The 23,075-nt window shown below is 42.9% G+C and overlaps 1 protein-coding gene and 1 long non-coding RNA gene across 3 annotated transcripts; one reads left to right on the top strand and one right to left on the bottom strand.

Moving 5' to 3' along the window:
• The first annotated feature begins 820 nt into the window (after positions 1-820).
• Positions 821-22,171, top strand: LOC148593986 (uncharacterized). Of its 2 annotated transcripts, XR_015913597.1 has the most exons (5): positions 821-942; positions 1,470-1,574; positions 2,106-2,271; positions 2,886-3,000; positions 22,135-22,171. It is a non-coding gene; the product is annotated as an uncharacterized LOC148593986 (long non-coding RNA). The 2 variants fall into 2 exon arrangements; XR_015913596.1 differs by lacking the exons at positions 2,886-3,000; positions 22,135-22,171 and having other exon boundaries at positions 2,106-2,300.
• Positions 10,302-18,127, bottom strand: LOC148593987 (cytochrome P450 2H1-like). Its single transcript, XM_088528807.1, has 9 exons — positions 17,918-18,127; positions 16,014-16,176; positions 14,921-15,070; positions 14,121-14,281; positions 13,499-13,675; positions 12,916-13,057; positions 12,462-12,649; positions 11,078-11,219; positions 10,302-10,582 (listed from the first exon to the last, which is right to left on the bottom strand). Exons 1-9 carry the CDS (start codon positions 18,092-18,094, stop codon positions 10,401-10,403), a joined length of 1,482 nt encoding a protein of 493 aa, XP_088384933.1. The 5' UTR covers positions 18,095-18,127; the 3' UTR covers positions 10,302-10,400.
• Positions 22,172-23,075: the final 904 nt, after the last annotated feature.

The following is a 23,075-nucleotide window of genomic DNA, read 5'->3' as shown; positions in this document are numbered from 1 at the left end:
GATATCTGAAGCCAGGCTCTTGTTACAGAGAGGTAACAGCACTCAGTGGTGGCCGTGGGCATGGAAAGCTGCCTCCAGTGTCTCTTCCCTGCACTGCTCCAAGAACGGGCTGCATTCGTCCAGCAAAGAGCAAGGCTAACTCGGCACAGTTAAAGGGATAATGTAAATCTCCAGATCCCACATAACTGCAACATAAGTTTAGGAGTTTCCTTACCAAAGCTGTGTTCAGTCCACCAGTAGATGTCAGCCAGCAGCATTAGCAAACCTACAACATCTCAGTGTCATTTCCAGAAGGAGTAAGTAGCAGATCTCCCTCTTGTTTTACTGAGAGAAACTGAGACATAGAAAAATGACTTTTCCTGAGGCTGTCTTACAGATTGGCAGCAAAGACAACCCAGGCTTTCCAAAACACCCCTTATCACAGTAGAGCCACCCATGCACATTTTTCCTGCAGACCCTGCCCATCTCTGTCAGGTTACAATCTTCCATCTTTCTCCATTATTTAAATAGGGTTTGTACATGTCTTGCTCATTTTGCAGTGTTTTGACTGATCTACAATAACGGCTGTTACTAGAATATAGCTGTTGCTGACTGTTGCTGACTGTTGTGCCTTTAGCCTAGGGGCTTGTCAGCTGGAGATCTCACTGCCTCTTCCCCTTTTACAAGCAGGGTGCAGCAGGAGTCATTAACAACAACAACAAGGCAACATCAGGGGACAAGTCACTCAAAAATAAACTATATTAGAAACTAGAGAAAACGACCTGAGAAGCAAGCATCATGTGATAAGCCAGCTGACTTTGCAAAAGCCTTATGGTTTTAAAGCCACCTGTGAGGACTACAAACTCTTGGAAAACATGAACAAGCTGACTAGCTTGAAGTACCTGGAAATGAAAGATATTGCTATAAACATCAGTAGAAATCTGAAGGATTTAACTCAAAAATGTAAGTAAACCAAGAAGGGGAGGAGTGTAATAAACTATATACTTGAACAGTAAATAAAGCATCTAAGCATCTAAAGAATCTGATAGTTTATAATGCAATAGGCTCTGAAGGAAAGAAGGCTGCAAAAAATACATGTTGTTACACAATGCCAATCTTGTGTATTTCTTTAAGTCTATAGACTACATAGTTTCAGAAGTATAGTGATATTTTCTCTTACACTAGCCTATGTCATAACTATTTTACCACTAATTTCAGAACTAGTTGAGATTGAGTAACACTTTTTTGATTCCCACACTATTATATTAGTGTTGAGTTTGAAACTATAGGTTAAACTTCTTATTCTTCACTGAAATATGACTATCAGCATCTCCACTTGATTTTGGAGGCAAATGATGAAGGAGTTTTTAAATATTTTATCCAAAGAATGTCCTTATGGACATAAGGAGAAATCCTTATGTTTTAAGTGTGAATTGCTTCCTTGAGTGAATGAATAAGAACTGACAAATATGATTTCTCTACTTTTCAAGATGCTGCTCTTCAGCCTTATCTGGAACAGATCAACCTGATTGAGGAGCAGCTTGCAGCTTTGGAGCAGGCAGCTTAGAAATTGGATGCACATTCCAAAAAACTTGGTAACTATTGCCCCCTACTGTTACTAGCTGTCAACATAACCGCTTGTGAGGGGATTTAACAAGGTAAAATAAGTTTCTCTGGGCTTCTCTACTGTCTGAACAGCATGGCATTGACCTGCATTTAGGGGACTGAATACTGGAGGTGCATGGGAAGTGGCAGACGCTGGTAAAAGACTGATGCATCAAGTTATATGGAGGTAGACTTGTGCAGATGTTCTTGAGATACAGTCTCTTAAGGAAGTTTGATTTCTTGTTTGCAATGTCCAGTGATCCAAGCTCCTAAGACAAAATCTTGAAAGAGGGATTTTGACGTTCCACCGGACACCCAATCCCCTTGGCCTAATTTAATACTAACTTTTTGACCTAAGCATCTAATTCTTAAAAATCCCACTGGACAACTAGATTTGTTTAAGTACTTCCAGGAAAGAATGGTCCTGTAAATTAACCTGAGTTTTAAGCTGTATAGCACCCTGCAGGTTTCAAGCCTTTTAGTCATGCATTTCTAAAATATTGTTATTTTTCCTTCTGCAGAAGCCAAGTACAAAAAACTGGAGAACAAAGAAATCTACAACAGAGACTTAACTTAATAGTAATACTGAACTGGAAGTTGGGTTATGAGAGAGACTCATCTCTGTTTAAGTTGCATAACAGCAATTACATACCTTGCCAAGGAGCTGATTACAGCTGACATCGACTGGTAACTTTTTGTATCTAACCTTTGTGAGGCAGAATATCAGCCTCTTCTCAAATATTTCCATTGCATTGATTTTGTAGTAGAAAAAAAAAAAAGTGAATGTGTGAAATCTTTCCCTAACCCTTCTGTTGATATTGGTTATCTGTGTGTTAGTTCTCTGTCTCCCATAATGTATTCTACCTAAGGGAAGCCCTCCATAAATTGGAGAGATGTTATTCCTTGGTAGCATGAGAACCCTCTCCTCTCTTCTCCTCTCCTCTCCTCTCCTCTCCTTTCCTTTCCTCTCCTCTCCTCTCCTCTCCTTTCCCTCTCCTCTCCCTCTCCTTTCCCTCTCCTCTCCTCTTCTTTCCCTCTCCTCTCCCCTCTTTTCCCCTTCCACTTCCCCTTCTCTTTTTCCTTCCTTTGATTGTGTCCTGCACTGAGAAGACACCCCGGCCTTTGGAGTTGTGATCATGCTACTGAAGATGCTTAAGTTTGGTCTTTATGTGATTGAGAGTAATTATGATACATTTGCAATAAAACTAAACATGCTGTATTTGTCTCTCTGGAATCTCACACTGCTACTGGAAAGGTTTTGCAAGCTGTCTTTTTTTCTTTCTTTTTTTTTTTTTTCAAAGGGTGTGTTAACAATGACAAATTCTTTTCAGCTACTGGAGACTGTAGAAGAGAACATGCTTTAAGCTCTGCATCAAGTGTTTCTGTACTCGCATGCCTTGACTCTCTGGACCTCAGGTGAACCATTTAGTTATAATAGTTTTTGAAGGCAGATGCCAATACCAAATGCTCTTTCTCTACCACATCAACAGTATTCCAGATAGCTAGTTCAGCACAGTCCTATTTGCTGAACAGCTGCTCCTAATCCTGGCTCTTTTATTCTCCTGTATATTGATCTGGACTAGTTCAAATTCTCCTTTGAGTGAGTTGCAGAAGAGTAAATGTGCTGAGGTAAGAATTAAGAAATTGAAACTTCGTGCTAACTAGTCGGAAGAGTGGTTAGGCAAGTGCTGATCGGGTAAAGATTATGAAGCTGTCGGTTGGTGTATATCAGCTTTAAATAGTCCAAATTGACACTTGGCTCTTCCCTTGGGCTATTTAAGAATAATGAAGTGAGAAATTCGTGAAAGCCTTCAATATGGCTTTCATAATCTTGGATTTTTAGTCTATTCTAGATGGCCACGATGTAGGATTTAATGTATAGGGTTAAGTTAGGAGAAAGGCCTTTTTGGAATGAGCCTCTTTAAAGCACTGTGTTAAGGCTTCTAGAGGGAACCAGATGTTTACTGCATTGCTGTTGTCTATTCTTAGCTCACTGGTAAGAGTTTTACTTCTGAAAGCAAACTAGATATTTTAGTACTGTTCAGAGAAACACAGATCACAAAATGGTTGAGGCTGGAAGGGTCCTCTAGAGACCACCTAGTCCAACCCCCCTGCGCCAGCAGGGACACCTAGAGCACATGGCACAGGGTGGCATCCAGGCGGGTTTGGAAGATCTCCAGAGAAGGAGACTCCACAACCTCTCTGGGCAGCCTGTTCCAGGGCTCCAGTGATTGTTATCAGTCACCTGACCCAACAGCAATAAGTATCAAAAAACAAGTTACCATTTCTGTGTTGGAAGAAATTGTACCATGAAAAACAGCAACTACCTTTAAGAGCTAAAAGATCATCGTCATCATCTTAGGATTGATGGTATGTTCTTAGCTCTTCTGGAGCACAGGAGCTACCCAGCCAGATCTAAAAATCTTTGTGCCATGTTTTGACATATTTTTTTTACCAGTGTTTTCTTATAGTACCATCTTTCTTTTAGCCGCTCTGGAGGAAAATCACAGATCTGCTGCTGCTGATGTAGAAACTGTATTGAGGATGCTGCTCGGAACTTCTCTGTCCTTTGGAGCAACAAAGATTTTCATTACAGCACTGAGCATTCTAGGGAGGCCTGGAACTTAGCCCCAGATCCACTGTAAATCCTCTACTCACAGAATGCTGCGGTCATGTTCACTGGCATGTGGCAGTGCTGGGTTGTGTGAGGCTTTTTCTTTTTTTTTTTTCTCCTTAGTTGCCTTTCTTCATGCACCTGCTTTGCTTCACTGTGGACTTGGACAACCTAAAGTTAGCACTTAGCAACTCCAGGTGCCTACAAGGTAATACTCCCCAGTGACTGTGAGGTCAGCAGAAGAATTAGCACTTGCAGCAGCTCTGCAAGTGTCACTTTTTTGTTTCTAGTCACTAGTCAAAGTCAATTGAGTAATTACTAATTGAGTGGAATCTCTAGTGATCCCACATGGAAGGCCCATAACAGTAGCAAAACTGCTACGTGTGGAAGTGGATCTATACTAAGACTCAGTCTGGTGTTAATTTATTTCAAAAGAGCCCTTTCATTACTGTGTAACCTACTTATGTTCCAAAAATTAAATGTCTGCAGTGTAAAAGCTGTGGTCTTCTGTGGCAAACTTCACAGCAAGAAGTGTGGTGCCCTGTTCACAATGTATTTGGGCTTAATATCTGCTGTGGCGCTGTATGGACCTGATGCTTTGCAGAAAGCTGTGACTGATGAAGGTGAACAGAGACTTATGCCACTCCTACAAAATTCTCCAGAGGAATAGGTTGCATTTCCATATACCTTTTTAAAGTGGTAGAAGCTCCTTCTCAGGAAAGGGGCTGTCACTGGGATAGAGGTGTCCTTGTAGGAGAATTTAACTGAAAAGTCCAAAGTGGAATGAGCTGAAGTTTCACTTGGTACAAGAGCTGAGCCTGGTTGAATCTAGAGATACCTTGTGCTCACAAGAACAAATGGTTCAAGGTTCTTGCTGTCATAGGTGATAGCTACTGTGTCCTGTGTTGCCGTTCAAACAGCGCAGCGACCCGGTTCAAGATCACCCCCAAGCCACTCGGTCCATTAACTAGTTGACACCAATGTGATGGACGACAAAATGGCCTTTATTGATGGGTAACAAGGTGTTATATAGCTAAGGTTTACAACGTCACATCCGTCTGCTTAGATCATAAACTAACACTATTGGCTATTAGGGGCCCTATCTTTCCGTACAGCACGACATCTTCCGGCCGCCGGACCTAACTACCTGCAACATTTCCCCCCCCCCCCATGCATAACAAAATTAGCTAAAATATAACTATCTTATTCTTACTTATTTTCTTATCTAATTCTAATTTTAATTACTTGTTCTTATTTTATTCTTACTTACTGTTATTATTACTACCTTATTTTTACTATACTATTCTTATTATTATATTATTCTATCCTTATAACAATCTTAAAATTATGTATCATAACTTTGGCATTAAAAAGCATAAGGCACAAAGAAGAAGGTATGGTGTAGGAATAGGATGTACTTCGGGATAACTTGGGGATAATACTGAGTGGATATATCTGTTCAAGTATCTATTTGAAGGACTGGTGTGACTTTACTTGTCTTATAAGTTCCGGAATTAAGATGACGCAAAGACATCGCAGCCCCCTCTTGCGGAGGGTGTTTTGTTGTTTTCTGGATTCAGTCGGCGTGGAACTCACAGCCTCCGGTGGGATGTATGTCACTGGGGCGCACGGGTTACTTGGGGCGCCCGATGATCTGGTTCTGTGAACAGAAACTCACAATTTTCATTAGTTTTATTTTGAAGGTCTGGTTTAATAGACTTAAGCGGGCACCACTTGACTCTGCCATCTTTCCTGACGGCGGCATACCCTCGCCCTGTTAGAACTAGTTTCCACCCTTGTTCCCATTCTCCCAGTTCATTTCTAATCATAACTGGTGGGCCTTCTTCTAGTGCTCGAGTGGCCCAGTGTTTTTGGGTGGGACTTTTCACTTCCTCCCCCCTGGGAAATTGATTTAGTGCTAACAAGGCAGTCGCTAGTAGACGTGTTTGGTCTCCTGCGGGAATGGCGTTGCTAAAGCCCTCTGCATTTGCTAATACTTCTAATTTAGACTTCAGAGTTTGGTTTGCTCGTTCTACTATGGCTTGTCCTGTGCTATTATATGGGATGCCATGTGTTAGGGTAATACCCCATCTCAGGGCAAATGCTTGGACTGATTTAGATACAAAATTTGGACCGTTGTCTGTTTTGATCTGATTAGGAACACCAAGCCACGCCATGGCTGTTAGCCAATGTTGAATGGTTGCTTTGGAGTCAGTTTTAAGGTGTTGAGTGGCTACGATCACTCCACTATATGTGTCTACAGTCACCGCTAGCCACGCTCGAGGTTTCAACAACTGGCAGAGTGTAAAATCTGTTTGCCACACTTCGGAAGGTTTAAGACCTCTGGGGTTTACCCCGCTAGACCACAGTGGTGCTTTCTGACAGTGGGGGCACGTAGCTCTTATATGTTTCGCGTCAGTGATTGAAATCCCGCATCTTTTTGCTAACGCTTTGGCTCCGATATGGAGAGACTCATGTAGCTGTCGAGCGTCTCTTAGCGTCCATAGTCTTTTTGCAGCGGCGTCTGCTTTATTATTACCGATTTGGAAAAACCCTTTAATTGGGCTGTGGCTATTGACGTGGATGACTGATATGGTGCCCTTTCGAGAAAAAAGTGCTTCTTCCAGCATTAGGGCCGTTGTGGATGTTGACACGCCAGGCCCCAACATGGCCAAGCAAAGCTTGGCCACAAACATTGAATCAGTTACTATGTTGAGGTGTTCTGTTGGGAATAGCCCACACGCTAATACCACGGCCATCGCTTCTAACTGTTGGGCTGAAAGCGTGCGATCGATCACTTTAATGCAATGCCATTCTCCTCCCGATTGCCATACTGCCGCCGCTGTTGAAGTCGCTGAGGATGCGTCTGTAAAGACCGTTGGTCCCCGTTGGGGCCGGTCCATGATTTTCTGTGGGAGGTCCATGTTGACAATTGTCAGCATCTGGGTCCAGGGAGGTTTTGCGGCGTACCGGATTTCTCCACCAAATCCGACGAGAGCTACAGCCAGATACTCTGACATCGCTACTGATTGCGTTGGGAGCTGTTTGCGGAAGGGCAGGTATATCCTGGTAGGTTCTATGCCTAGGTGTCTTAAGGCGAGTTTCCTGCCTTTCATGATGAGATTGCCAAGACACTCGACTCCTGCAGAAAATGCACGTGACGGTTTTCCTAGGACTACCCATTGTATTGGCTGAGCTTTTTCAGGAGGGCCCTGCGCTAGTGCTCCTACCCCTCCTCCTTCCGTAAAGTGTACGTATAGATCAAGTGGTATATTTGGGTTCCACCTGGCAAGCGTGCTGGATGATACTTGCCGTTCAATGAAATTGAGAGAGTCCACTGCCTCTGCTGTTAAAGTTTTTTGTTCCCATGGGCTCTTTCCTTTTAAAAGATCGTGCAGGGGGGTCATGATTTCAGGAGGGATTAGGACAATATTGCGGAGCCACTGTAAAGATCCGACTAACTGCTGCATATCATGGAGTGTTTTAATGTTTCGACGGATTTTTATTTTGGGGGGGGTTATATAAGAACTTGTGATCCCTACTCCCAAAAAACTTACACATGGTCCCTTTTTGATTTTCGCACTTGCAATTTCGAATCCGTTCGTTTTCAGGGTTTCTGAAACTACTAACACCAATTGGTCCACTTGACTTCCTGATGGTGCAGCGATTAAAATATCGTCCATGTATTGAATAATAGTCACAGTCGGATTGTTGCGTCGGACTGGTGCCAATGCCCGATCCACCGTAATCTGACAGATAGTGGGTGAATTGATCATTCCTTGAGGCAACACTTTCCACTGGAAACGTAGGTTGGGGCGTTGGCTGTTTGGAAACACAATAGAAAAGGCAAACCGCTCCCTGTCTTCCTCATGCAGAGGTATTGAGAAGAAACAGTCTTTGATATCAAGGACAGCACAGGGTTGTCCTTCCGGTATCATAGAGTTCATGGGCAATAACGTTTGAACAGGACCCATGGGTTGGATTCTCTTGTTGACTTCGCGTAGATCATGGAGGAGACGGAACTCCTTGCCATTTCGTTTGTGTATTACAAAAACTGGGGTGTTCCACGGGCTGGTGGAGGGTTCTATATGACCTCGCTGTAATTCGCGGTCGATTATCTCTAGAAGGGCATCCATTCGAGGCTTCGATAGGGGCCACTGCTCAACCCACACTGGGTCGGACGATTTCCACGTCAGTCTAATTGGTGGAAGTGGGTGTACGGCAGTGGCCCTTAGAGTAAATTTGTCACCCTGGCTTTTAATAGAACCAGAGCGTCCCTTCCCAACAAGGGTGGGACTCCTGCCATGACATATGGAAAAAGGGTGATGGTTTTTTCAGGCCCCTTTTCTGTGTGAAGCGTGATTGCTACCGATTGAACACTTTTTCGAGCTCGGGTTAATCCGCCGACTCCACCCACCATGGGTGCGTCTTCCAATTTCCAGCGTGAGGGCCAACTCGTCTCCGGAATAACTGTAACATCTGCGCCAGTATCAATTAAAAAGGGGATATTAATAGCGGTGTCGTTAAAAGCATTAGAGAGGGAACAAGATCCCCACACTACCGGTGGGTGGTCACATCTCACTGCTAAGGCCACTCTGGGGTCTCGTCCCCAAGTGGTGGTTCTTGTTCTTCCTGCGATAGGGGCTGATTTAGCTCGGCCGTCGGTTGGGCCATTAAGCTGGTCGCTCGAGGGGGTAGCGGGTTCAAGAATGCCTTGCTCCATCCAGGGTTGACATAGTTGGGCCGCCTCATGTTCTGAGTGGTAGAGAGCCGTGCACGGCCCAGGCGCCCTCCTGTAAGGTCTGGGTTATGATTTGGAAAGCAGGTGGCTCTGGTGACATCGTCTCCCAGCTTTCCATGCTAGGAACTGGGCAAATCCTAGTGCAACCAACTCTATCCTAAGATATACAGGACTGTTTTTCACATGAGTTCTATTGCCTTCCCTGACTCACTCACTCACTCACCCCTAACAGGATATGCTAGGAACAAGGGAAGTCCAGACAAGCTCCTTCAAAGAAATAGGCCTCTCTGTTGTGTGGTACCAAGTTAGAGGATTTTACTGAAAATTTTAACAGCACAGCATAAGAATAGGAGAGCAGCACCATAAGGATACACAGTAGGAGACCCTGAGGAGACCGTGTGTGGAAATTGCTTCTAGATAGTGATTTATGTAGCTCCGAACCAAAGCGATTGGCTTCATGTGCAGCAAGAGTATGGAAAAATCATGAAGGAAGAGGTTTAATGTGAACTTTGCGCTTTTTTCTCTTTCTAATTGGTGAGGAATCTTATGACAATAAACTAGATGTTTTGCTGTACCTTTTATTCATATTCAGGGCCTCTATAATGCTCAGCTACCAACTTGTGTTATGTCAAGCATATCTGGGATTTGAGAGAAAAGAAGTTTTGGGTGCTTTACATAAACAACTAATGCCATTGTGATAATGTTGCTCTTGCTGTACTTTTCCACCTAGCCCAGGTTCACCTGCCTGTCTTTGCTATTAATTATATATCACAGGTTCAAATGGGAAGATCCAAGCTGCTATTTCTCTAGTCAATGGCACTGTGGGGGTCCTGCTATTGTTTCGGGAAATTGGTGCATCCAGTATAATTAGTTGTCCTGTTTTGTCCAATGGACGGCCCTGTAACTTCAATCCTAATATGCCCAGTAAGGTCACTGTGGTCTCATAAGGTGGATTGTACTCTTACATTGTCACTAGGAAGGAAAGTTTTTTGGGTCACAAACTAGCTCAGTCTTCAAGCCAGAATACCTTTCATACAAAATCATGAAGTAAAATAGTCACAAAGGTAACAAAGAAATATGTGACTACAAAAAGAAACCAGACAGCAGAGACATGTACCTCCAGCTGGTTCTGGGAAAGACTCTGTAGTACAACTGTTTGTTCCTGTTGTCCTGAGAAATCAGGTGCTCTGGACAGCATAGCGGGACTCTCAGAGCCCTATCTGACATAGAATCATTATGGCTGTTAAAGACCTTCAAGATCATCAAGTCCAACCGTAAGCCATGTCAGGAATAGGATTAGAGCTGAATACGTACAAACATATTCCTCTTTTTAGTATGACGTTTCTCTTGATAAAGAATCTAGCGGATGGTCTCAGTGTTTCAGTATTTCCAGATTAGAAAATGATTGTCATTTGATGAGAGCTTTCAGGAGCTTGTGGGCTTACAACTGTGTTTACTTGGTTAACGTGGAAGAAAAGAGACCTCGTAAGGTTTGGCTGTAGATGCAAAAGCGTTGATTATTGGAGAAATGTCAATATCCTTGCGATCTTTAACAGGCTTCAAAGTAAAATTCTGCAGGATGGATGCAAGAAATAAGAATAGCTCCATGCGTGCCAGACCTTCTCCTGCACAGACACGTTTTCCTGCAAGAAAAATAAAGAAAAAAGAGATGATAGTGGAATGTTTTTATAGCAACTTATTTTGATCATTGCTTCATAAAGGTTCAGATATCTCAGAATAAACAAGCAGCACTACAGAATTTTGGAGAAAATGAATTAAACTCGGGGGCTCAGTGTCTGGAACAACTTGGAAGTAGTTGGGGGGCAAAAACACTTTGAAGGTTTCAGCTTCTCATGTCCTGCTGCTGACTGATACTAACTTTGGAGAGAAGGGACAAGTGGCATGGCTGTGGGTTACGCATCATGCAATTCTTTTTTTTAGATTCAATTGGATGAGATTTTGCAATGGTAAAAGATGAAAGCAACTGGAACTCTAGTGCAGGGTTTAGAGCTGCCCAAAAGCGACTGTAACAGGAGATCACTAGCATCACTGTGGAGATCTTGGTGGCAGAGCCACTGAAATTGTCAAAAATCTCTAGGAGAGGAGGACTTAAGTTCTGAAACAGGTAGATTACTTACCTGTAGAAAATGGCAAGAAGTAGTCACTCTTTTTAAAGGTGCAGTTTGCATTTAAGAAGTGTCCTGGGTCAAATTTTTCTGGATTTGGAAATTCCTTGCTGTCATATAGGACAGACCTTAGCATAGGAAATACCAGAGTGCCCTGAACGGCAAAGAGAGAGAAGAGAGTTTAAAACAGAGATAGTCTAAAGCAAAGTGGCATTGTGAAGTTCCCTATATAGACCCATTGTGTACAGCCTTCAGTAAGAAGTAACAAGGTTAAAATTGCATGAGACAAACTAATACCACTTCAGAGGAGCCATTGGGGAAAATTTGGGGTGAGATTTAAAGTATTAAAGTATTCTTCTGAGCAAGAAAGGAAGTTTAGGAATGGTTGAGTGACATCAGCTGTACTTGTTTGTATGTAAGAGGTAACCCGTAACCCTTTATCATTGATGCCATTCATTCAATAACAATTATTTTATAAGAAAAATAAGAAATATTGATTCATAAAGGGAAACACAGACCTAGACCATTGCCAGTCTTGGGGCATATTCATGCCTCCAAAGGACTCTTAGTTTGAGGTATGTGCCTCTCTCCAAAGGTGAGACTTTAATTCTCAACTTTCCAGCTTTGAAATTAAATAGGAACAGAATCCACCTCCAAAGTTTGTGTGGGGACAATATCTAGACAGCCTGAAGTCCAGAACAGGAAGCTCCAGCTTCTATTTGCCTCTTTCTCTGTTCTCTTGGCTTGTGCAAGCTCTATGGTCATCTCAGGGGGCAGCTGAAAGTGAACAGTGCAAAATATAGCAGAGCTCTGGGCTACTGAGGTCAGGGTACCTAAGACTGCACATGGACATGTGATTTGGTGAGTTAGGAAACTGCCCAAATAAATCTCTACGTAGCACATAGATTAAATAGGAATTAGGTGTTTAGAAATGCTCTTTCCCTAAGCAAAAGAGCACAGCTTGAAAAGCGTTATTACTGATCATGGATTGATGCTCTTTTACTCCTCTTGCCTATAAAAAGCTAGCAGAACTTTCTAATCTAACTAATCAAAGCTTAAGTGAGAAAAAATGTGTGCCACCAGTCTATGTAAAAACTAAGCATGGCAAAAACTCTTTGCAATGCATTTTTTAGTTTTTTTTTTCCAAAGAAATTACACAAGATTGTTTGCTTGCATTTGTGTGAAATACAGAAAACTTCCTTCTCACATAGAGGATGGAAAGGCTTTGTTCAAACAGAAGGAGCTGGAGCAGGTAACGTCTAGATGCCCCTTTCAGACTAAATTATTCTATGCTTAATTTTCAATGAAAAGAAAATAGGATACAATGAACAGAAAGCAGAGCTTTGCCCTCTTGAGGCATAGGATCATGACTTTTCCCAGAAGCGCTAGAACTGACCTTGGGGATAAAATAGCCTCTGAATTTGGTGTCCTTGGTCACAGCATGTGGGACATTAAGTGGAATGAAATCGATGAATCTCTGGATTTCATGGACCACAGCCTCTGTGTAAGGCATCTTGCTCCGATCTGCCATGCAGGGACTTCGGTCTCGGCCAATCACCTGGTCAATCTCCTTGTGCATTTTCTCTGTTAGAAAATAAATCAGTGTTGAATGGACAAGCCTCCTGTGTGTTTGCCTGGACCTATCCTGTGTGTACAGCAAAACTTGCTTTGTGCACACCAGCAATAATTGTTTACTGTGAATACAACCAAGATTGATACACCTTCCATTTTATAAAGACATGTTTCCTTAATCAGAGGAATATTGCCCCTTGTAGTAATGACATGAGTTGTTCAAATTCATACAATGACATAAAAAAAAGCTTTCAGTTACTTATTCCCTTTTGTATTACCTTCTACCTCTGGGTATTTCGTGAGAATCAGAAGTCCATATCTCAGTGTGTTGCTGGTTGTGCCTGTTCCAGCAAGGAACAAATCAAATGTGGTTCTGGTCAAGCTCTCGGCATTAAAATATGAATTACTATTTCCTTTCTCCTGGAAAAAAGATTTGGCAAATTGAGAAACTTGTTTACCTAAGTTATCTAAGGCAACATGTTTATGAAGGCAAGTCCTGTACCCATTATACATGTTCTTAGATACATCTAATGTCCATTCTGAAATGCAACATTCACTCTCCAGAACACCAGCAATTACAGTATTTTTACTGACTAACATCATGACTTTTTTAAAAATTTTGAAGGAACACTTGCTTACATCAACCTCCTTGATCTTCAGCTTTCCTAATGAGTGCTGCATGTCATTGTTCTATGTTTCTCTCTTTCTAAAATTCTTAGTAAGAAAATGGAGAGGACAGACTGAAATTGATGTGCCATGAAAAACAAATGTGCAATAGCAGAGTGCCCTGTGAGAACTCTAAGATCCTGGGATTCCAAACAATGTTCTTATTGTAATCTAAAAAGACATCTGTTACACTACCTGCTCCATTCTGATAAGAAAAGCATCAATAAAATCTCGAGGACAGCTGGGATCCAGAGTTTCCTGGTGGGCTCTTACAATTTCAGAAATAAAATCATTAATTTCTTCGAGGTTTTTCTCCATTTTATGATGAGGCCCAGGTAAGCGTTCCAGGACACTTGGGAGGAAATTGTATAACTGTAAAAATAAAGTGAGGGAAAAGCACATCCTGGTTAATTTGAATTCTCCTGGCAGTGATTATGAAAAGAGAACAGGTAAACCATTTTAGAATGGTAGATCTTTAATATTGTAGGTCTTCAATATTGAACTGGAATATGGTAGGTCTTTAATATTCAACTAGAATTTATTGCCCTTTACAAACTTCATGGTGTCACTGTATGCAAGGAAACATTTTACTACATTTTGATTACTTTTACAATGATATCCTCCCTTGGATATACAATGGTAGGTCCTTAAGGAAAAAAAAGACGGAGAAATTGTTTGCTTAACTGCTTTTTTGGCCTTCAGAAATCTTCTCCTACTTTAGGACAAACAATTCAAATGAAAAAATAATAACATAAATATTCATTAATAAAATAAAGTCATTAATAAATTTATTAACAAAAGGAAACTTTGCACATACTGTTGTATACATAGACTCCTGCAGCTTGTTATTTTCCTCTAGCAAGTCAAGTAAATTCAGAAATTTTTTGTCCTCATAATCAAACCGATCCCCAAAGACGATGGAGCAGATGATGTTGGAAACAGCATGGATTAGGTAGTTGGTAGGATCGAAGGGCCGCTCTGTAACAAAATCAGCATCTTGCATTAGTTATTTTGGTCCAGCGTTTCCTCCCCTGACACTACTGGGGAGCTTTGCATCTATTGTATGATGTACATCTCTCTCATTTGCAGGATGCTCATTAGAGAAGGCCCTGAGTATCCCACCAAATCCCATGGTCGTGGAAGTGGTGTCCCAGCATCCTTTTAGGTTTGTCTGTTTTTTTCTTTACAGAATAAGCATATGTGAAGGCTGGTTGCGGAAAGGAACGCTGTGTTTCTTGCCAGGACTGTGACACTCTCAGGGGAGATACTTAGAAGAAATAGTTTTGACTGATAAGCTACCAGAAAAAGCTTTTACGGGGTGAATCCAAAGGGGTTATTCTATGCCCTAGGTAACAGCCTGCAGCAGTCCCCATCCCCATCATCGCGTCCCTAAGAGTTGGGAAGTATTGTCTAGTATTCAGAAGACTGGGCCCAAAACCAAATAGCTGGAAATTAGTTATCTTGTCACCAGCTTCTCCAAGACCCCTCAGACTAGGGAGCAAATTCAGCAGCCGTGTGCCCACTTCTTGTGTCATGCATTTGGTGAAGCAGCTCCACACTCTTCACACTCTTTGCCGCTGCTAAGCTGTCCTAGGAGCCACAAAGTTCACATCTTACCGCGTGTGTTCTTGAGCCTCTCCACCAGAAAACGAGCTTCCTCCTGGATCCGCTGCTCAATGCTTTTCTTCCCCATCCCAAAATCACGCAGGGTGGTGAGGGTAAATCGTCGGAGTTGTTTCCAGACCTCCCCATTGCTGGTCACAACGCCTAACAGAGGAAGGAAAAGCAGAGATGCTGTGAGGAGACAGACTTTTTTCCTCTGTTAAGAGTTACACAGTAAATACTTGACATGCAAAAACACCTTGTTGTGGACTTTTACTGCAATTGCTATATGCCCCAAAACCTAATTCTCTGCACTTCTGAAGATGGCAGATATGTTCATTTGGATTGCCACAAGCTGAGTAAAACACCAGGACAAAGGGAAGGAGGAGCATGAAGTAGTGTGTGAAAAGGGGACTGGGGATGATGTTCCTCATTATTGGATGCCACCAGGCTTTCTCTAAGAGTAGAGCTGAAATAATCATTACAGGAAAGGGCTGCTTGTTTAATTGTAGAAGGCGACTGCATCTACTGACTGTGAGGTTGCTTGGAAATCCTGACAATTCTGCTTTCCCTTGTTTTCTAGCCTTCTGTCTCCTTCATACACTGGAATAGCTGTTTACTTGGATAAACAACACACTATTGCATGTACAATTGCTATACTGAATGAACCCATGGCAGAGCTTTTACTGGCCTTGGCCTAGGCCTGTGTTTAACTTCTCTTTATTGTGCTTTGGAATTTGACTTCTGCTCTTTCCTTAGCAGTCTTGTATTGCTAACATTTTCAGATATGGGAAAAGTTTACCAGCATGCTTCATGAACAATATTTTTGCCTAAAAATTGCAGACTGCTGAATAAACAAGGCACTCAGTGAAGCCAGCCTACGACCTTAAACAGCTTATGTGTGTTTGTACATGTGTATGTGTCATTCCCATTTACTCAAGGATCCAAGTAGAGAATTTGGCTCTTTGTCTTTCATTTTGCCTTTTTCTTTTTTAATATCTGTCAATAATAAACCAAATCCCCACACTGCCTCTTTCACTTCCTTCTCAGCCCTTTCCTGGAGCATTGAAAGCATCAGCTCTGCACGCTAAGATTACCAGGAACGTACCTGTGCCTTTGAAGAATTTCTCAAACAGTGGTAGAATGCCTCTTCCACTGAAATCATCGGCCTGATCAATCAGAGCTTCTTTCACAGCATCATAACCATAAAGTACCACAACCTCTCTTGGGCCAAAATGTATTTGGAAGACAGGACCATACTTTTGGCTGAGCTGTAGGAAAGAACACAAAGAAAATCACACTAGAACGGTGTCTTCACAGCACCTTCGGGACAGTCTGGACTCCTTGGTACTGGTGGATAACAACAGATTGCACAGGCTCTAAAAGCAGTTAGTTAGACATGGTCACAGAGGTCCATGGAGGGTTTTCACACAGAAACGCACCACGTTTATTTTGAAAAGTTTCTGGGCCCCAAATCTTTGGGCACTGGAAGAGTATACCAGGGAATAATCTCTGACTCCTTGTGCTGGTTACGTATGCTATCCTGGGCATCTGCGTTGGGCTTGCAGTTGAGAAAAGAACATGGACTTTTGGTGTGACCCGAAACACGTTTTCTCATGTTAAGTCTTTAAGAGCAAGCTAGATAAAGTCCTATTTCTTATCATAGAAAAACTGAATAACCTAGTGCTCTAAAATAAAGCAGGATGCCTAAGGAGTGCTTGTGATTATCAACATTCACAAGCACTGAGACAGAAAGGAGCTCTTATATATGTGTTTCATGGTGTACACAGTGATGCGAGCCACCTTTTTGGCCCAAAGAAGTGAATGCTCCGAAACAGTTTTGTAAGTCCTAACACTTCATAAAAGTGTTCTGTTTTTGCTGGTGGTGGTGGTGGTCTTTTTTATTAAAAAAAAAAACACTCTGGATGTATATGTGGATGCTACCCCACCATGACAGACACAATGTCCTCTTATGCTCCGGTCCCTAAAACTGCTTATCTATGTCCAAACTGGAGGCATGTAGTCATTGAACTGTAAAAACTGGGATTATGCTTTTCCCAGATGAATCTCAGTCACTGTTAAGGGTGCATGAGAAAAGAACTGGAATACATTTAGGCTCAGGCATATTTTATCTACAAGAGTTTCCTTTTAACAGTGCCTAACATGCAAAATTCCGAGCTCTCCACAGACTCTATTTTTGGAGGAACGATGCTTCTGGTATAGAGTTGCCGAGTGGAGACAGATAAATGGAGACTGAACTATAGGGGTTGAAGTAGAATTCATACTTGACAAAATGCTACAGTGCCACCATGTTCCACATACTGGTAAAACTTGCAGACTTGCTGAGCCTGTAGCTCAAGCCTCGAGCTTCTCAGCTGGTCTGAATTCCTGGGAATACTGGGATTTGTCCCCATGGAGAGGACCTCAGTTCAAAATGTCTGGAAGCCCAGAGACCTTTCTCATCCATTCATTATCCTTCCCATGTACTCAGCAGCTGCTCCCACAGAACTCCCAACACACAGGTTTGTGTTTGACAAATGTGTGCCATTAGCTGGGAGAAGAAACGGATAGCACACTTCACCTCCAGAATTTTCTGCTTCACACTCTACTTCTCCTCTTAGGAGATCCCGTCTATCTACGTCTATCTGCTAGGAAGGAGAGGCAGCAAAATGGAGTGGAGGTCATTCCCAAAGCAGGGCTAGGCAATGTTGCCATAGTAATGTGGAGCTGAGCACAAGAAGAGTACCATGAACTGCATCAGTACCTTGGCTGCAAAGCCATTTCAGTACTGTCATGAGATCAGCAGAGCACTCATCCTTATCATTATTATAATAGATAACATACAGATTTCAGATGCACATATTTTTGAGAAAGTTTCTTTTTTACTGCCTCTGACATTCAGTTAATGCAGCTTTGACACTGTCTGTTGCATTGAGCTGAAAGCCCATCTGCACTGGACTTCATTTTAAATGCAATAGAGGCAACATAGGAAGCAAAGAGACAATCCCTTACCTTCTCCAGGCTTTGAGGCACGTTTCGTGGATTCAAATGGAACACGCTTCCAATTAAGGGGAGTGCTAAAGGACCAGGAGGCTGCTTCCCTGGTTTAGATTTACCTTTCCATACTGAAAAGAGAAGGCATGAGAAACAAGTCATTAAGAAAATAGTGGTCATTCCTAGGGGCTCCATGGTGGGCCGAATAAAAGATGTCAAGTTTCAGAAGAAACTGAAACTGGACCTGCAAAGCCAGTTATATATATATGTTCTAGCACTGAAACACATGGGAAAATCAGCCAATGACACATCTCTGTTTCTGATGAGATAGGAGGTTACTTATTAACCTGCACAAGATAAAAAAATGAACCAACTGGAAATGAAGTAATTGTTGACATAGACGATTTGTTTGTGTGTCTTTGTGTGTTCCTGGCTTGTGTTCCTTTGCGTAACACAAAACATAAGAAATCATCTTCTAGTGCTGTCAAAAAATCCTGAAATCCCTTTTTTCTTCAGGGCTTCCCGCAATGCTAAGACCTGTATTAATCCTTGTGACAAGTGGGACTTGTAAATAGAGTAATGCTATCCTGGTGTGTTCCTTCACAGAATAAAGGTAGGGAAGGGTAGAGAGCCAAGATGCATTATGGACCAGAAAAAAAAAAAATAGAGCCTACTGCAGTGTATATGCCTATATAGCAAATTCTTGCTGTTTGTCCTCACTTGCAGAGTAACCACCACAAGCCACTAACCACAGTGGAGGGAAGGAGGAATTGTGGCAGAAGAAAGGACATAAGCATTTCCACACTCTGTCTTGGTTTGTACTTCAACTGCTCTGTGGCTCTTTCCCTCAGACCCACGGGGTCTCTGGCCTTTTCTCCTTCCTCTGAGACACACCAAAATGAGACCTCAGAAATGAGTGGAGAGTGAGGTGGATTGAGCACTGGCTGGATGGCAGAGCTCTGAGGGTCCTCGTAAATGGGGCCGAGTCTAGTTGGAGGCCTATAGCCAGTGGTGTCTCTCAGGGATGAGTACTGGGCCCGGTACTGCTCAACTTGTTCATCAATGACTTGGACAAGGGGACAGGGTGCGCTCTGAGCAAGTTTGCGGATGATACCAAACCGGGTGGAGTGGCCGACACTCCCAAGGACTGTACTGCCATTCAGAGGGACCTAGACAGGTTGGAGAGTTGGGTGGAGAGGAACCGCATGAGGTTCAACAACGAGAAGTGCAGGGTCTGGCAGCTAAGGAGGAATAACCCCAGGCACCAGTACACATTAGGGGTTGACCTGATGGAAAACAGCTCTGTGGAGAGCAAGTTGGGGGTCCTGGTTGACAACAAGTTAACCATGAGTCAGCAATGTGCCCTCATTGACAAGAAGGCAAATGGGATCCTGGCCTGCATCAGGAGGAGAGTTGCCAGCAGGTCGAGGGAGGGGATCCTGCCCCTCTATTCAACTCTGGTGAAGCCGCACCTGGAGTATTGGGTGCAGTTCTGGGCTCCCCAGGGCAAAAGGGACATGGAGCTTCTAGAGAGGGTCCATTGTAGAGTGACAAAGATGATTAAAGGACTGGAGAGTCTATCATATGAGGAAAGACTAAGCGAGCTGGGCCTGTTTAGGCTGGAGAAGAGAAAACTGAGAGGGGATCTGATCAATATGTACAAGTACCTGAGGGGAGAATATAGGGAAGACAGGACTAAACTCTTCTTAGTGGTGGCTACTGACAGGACAAAGGGTAATGGGTGCAAGTTGAAACACACGAAGTTTCACTTCCATGTGAGAAAGAACTTCTTTCTTGTGAGGGTTACAGAGCCCTGGAACAGGATGCCCAGAGAGGTGTTGTGGATTCTCCTTCTCTGGAGATCTTCAAAACCCACCTGGACGCCACTCTGTGGCATCTGCTCTCAGTGTCCCTGCTTGTGCAGGCGCATTGGACCATATGATCTCTAGAGGTCTCTTCCAGCCTTAGCCATTCCATGAATCTGTGATTCTGTAAAAAGCACACCATTCCCACAACATGGCACAGCCTGCCTAGCCTGTGGGCAGCACACTGTTCTGTGTAGTGCAAGGCTGGTGGGTCTGCTCCTCAGGACTCTTCACTATGCAAAGATGTGCCAGGAGGACAGAGGAAACGGCAGGGCTGTTTCCACCAATTCTGCTCACTCGAAACAGGACATGGAGGAGGGAGGAATGAGAGACAGGCACACATTTACGCAGCATCCTTAAGACAACCCCGATGGGTGGGATTCACCTCACCAGTGCCTGTCTAGAAAGGAAAGCAACTGGGCCCAGCCCTCCCACAGGCACCTATCTGTAGGGGGCCCCAAACAGATATCACTGCCCTCTAGTGGTGCCTCTCTCCCTCCACAAAGTGGAAAAGGAGCTCAGCCCCGTTCTTAGACAACCATTAGCACATGAGGAGGATCCCATCCAAGCTACCACATTAGTGGCTTCCTTGGGGCCATCAAAATGGGCCAGAGAATGATTCAGCTCTTTTTTTCCATCCAGACCATCCCATTATGGCTTTTGAGATACATAGTAAAAAAGATACAAAGTCTTAGATGTTATGACACTGGAAAGAAATGTTAAAATTTAGAGGATAGAAATATAAAATACATAACGTAGAGCACATTTGTATGTCTGTGAGGTCATGGCAATGAGCTGTGAAAGGCACACTACACTCTTTCTGTGTAGAAATCTTTCCTAATATCTATCATGAACAAACCCTGGTGCAACTTGAAGCCATTTCTCCTTGTCCTATTGGTGCTTATTTTGGAGAAAAGATTGACCATGCTTCACTATAACCTCCTTTCAGGTAGTTGTAGAGAGCCATGTCGGGCTGTTTTGAAGAAGGTGATTCTGATTCCCTGTGCATGTCTCCTAGTCGTAGCAATGTTCTTTACCAAAGAAGAGCCTTGCTGTTGTTTCTAATACAATGGCATTGGTTTGCCTACTGTACACTGAAGGTACCCATGTGTTTAAAAGCTAGATGTGAGTAGGCGAGTGAAAATGCGAACAGCCTTCCAGACCATGTCTGGAGGCAAGGTGACATTGGGTTGGCAATTTTTCCCCCTTCACTTTTGCGGATAAAGTGACTTGCAGTGCCTGACTGGCAATGCCAAGGGTAAACAGCTGCTGTGAATACTAATCCATTGGAAAAACAGGGCTTTGCTCACAGCTTAACTCCAAGGTCCAGGCATTCCCTTTATAGTATCTCATTACCCTCTAAGGAGTTTCAAAGCGGTGTGCAGTAAAGCCAGAACTGCGCTGAGGACTCTGTGAGTTTCACTGGGAAGAAATGTTAATTCAAAAGGTTTTGGGTCACCCCTGATGACAGAAAGACAAGAATCAGACCTCAGGCTTTTCTGAGTAGGAAAGGCCTATCCTGAGGCAGTTCATGCTCACAAGAAGCACCTGAAAGATTCTGCTTTCCTCCAGCATGGCATGAAAGCAGATGCTGGAACATTACAAAATGCACCATCCTCTGGCTGCCTGAGCTATTTTCTGTTCTAATTATCAGGGCTGGTCTCCACTGTGTGGAAGCACTGGACCAGCTTTGAAATTCTAGCCCTCCTTCTGGATATGTCTCCTGAAAGCTCTTGTTCTGCTGGCTTCAACTGATCTTGGGTATGGACTTGCTCCTGGAATGCTGTTTATATGGAGCCTTTGTATTTATAAGTAGCCTTTAAAATACATTACATACATTTCTTAGCATTGGAACATACGTTTCTTACATCTGATACTGACCCCTAGGGGACACTACTGGCCACAGGCCCCTAACTAGACTCGGCCCCATTTATCACGACCCTTTGAGCTCTGCCATCCAGTCACTTCTCAATCCACCTCACTGCCCTCTCATCTAACCCACACTTCCTGAGTTTCCCTATGAGGATATTATGGGAGGCAGTGTTGAAAGCCTCGCTGAAATCAAGGTAGGGAACAATGTGTTATCATTATGCAGATTGGCCTGTGGAAATCTTGTCTGTTCTGCTGTGAGCAACAACTCAGCTCTTAAAGAATTCTTTCTTTCAGAAACGACTCTCCTTCTTCTCTTGCAGAAAATGGCTGTCGAGCCCTGTCTTAATTCTGATAGCCATTGGACAGAGGATTTGCAGAGACCAGCATAATAAGGTTCAGTCACCGCTGCACCATTAAGCAACTTACGTAACACGTACATTTGTAACATGCTGCCCACCAACACTAGCGATAAGATATGATTGTGTTGTTGTTTTTCAGATGATGGCACTGCAAAAGTCTTGGTTAAACATTTGTGAACAAACTCATTTTACCCAAAAGACAACTCATTTGAACAAAAATCAAGCAAATGAAATATCTTCTGTTCATCAAGGATTTCAAACAAACTGCAAAGTGCTATGACCTTGTTTAGACTCCAGGAGGGCATGGAAGTTCAGTAGGTTTCATTCATAGCACAGAGGTGTGGTGTTGAGGGGCTTACAGTTGGACTCAAGAATCTTGAAGGTCTTTTCCAACCATAATGATTCTATGATTCTATGAAGCACATGTTGAACCACCACAGTACACAACAGGGCATCTGGAAGGCCCTCATCCTGGGAGATAAAGTGAAAGGGAAGATTCAGCAATGATCAGGTAACAAAAACATTGCATCTACTTGGTGATATCAAGTAGCTACAGTTATGAGAAAAGCAAATGAAATAATGCCTTTAAATTATGAAGAGAAAAGTAACTAATGGTAACACCAACTGATTTAGCATATGTTTTCATGATACTTCATCATATTTTCAGTCCTGCCAGAAACAGAAGCACAAGGTAGCAGTATGGTTTGGATGGCTAAAGAAGAAAACTATGGGAACAGGATAATCCGAAGAAGTTATCTCACATCCTGGCACAGCCAGCAATGGCCATTTCTTGCAGGACGATGGTCTTTCTTCACCATGGCGACGCCATCTACCCACTGACTAGGTAGGAAGTGAGGCTAGGGTAATTTCCTTAATATCGCACAGGAAACCACTAGTATGTTACGATGCAAATATTTGTAGGAGAATATGCTATTGGTTTTTTGTCTCATCAGCCTATTACTCGTTTGCACAGAGAGATTTAGATATCTTCTTACCATCTTGGAGGCCTCACTTTTGGGACGGAAAGTGCTTTAGAGATTAAAAGTATTCTAACCTCATGTTGATAGGTAGTTGTATCTG

The sequence above is a fragment of the Tinamus guttatus genome, unplaced genomic scaffold (genome assembly GCF_059628265.1).
Source record: "Tinamus guttatus ecotype Peru unplaced genomic scaffold, ASM5962826v1 Tinamus_guttatus_pri_ptg000314l, whole genome shotgun sequence".
Lineage (NCBI taxonomy): Eukaryota > Metazoa > Chordata > Aves > Tinamiformes > Tinamidae > Tinamus > Tinamus guttatus.
This window is presented reverse-complemented; position numbering and strand designations above follow the sequence as displayed.

What these genes read in the sequence shown, in the direction of transcription:
- LOC148593987 (XM_088528807.1), bottom strand. Translation starts at nt 18,094, where the DNA reads ATGGAGCCCCTAGGAATGACCACTATTTTCTTAATGACTTGTTTCTCA. An exon ending in GAGGCTCAAGAACACACGCG is followed by an intron (nt 14,282 to 14,920) that starts GTAAGATGTGAA and finishes ATTTTGTTACAG; the next exon opens with AGCGGCCCTTCGATCCTACC. An exon ending in CTTCTTGCCATTTTCTACAG is followed by an intron (nt 10,583 to 11,077) that starts GTAAGTAATCTA and finishes TTTTTCTTGCAG; the next exon opens with GAAAACGTGTCTGTGCAGGA.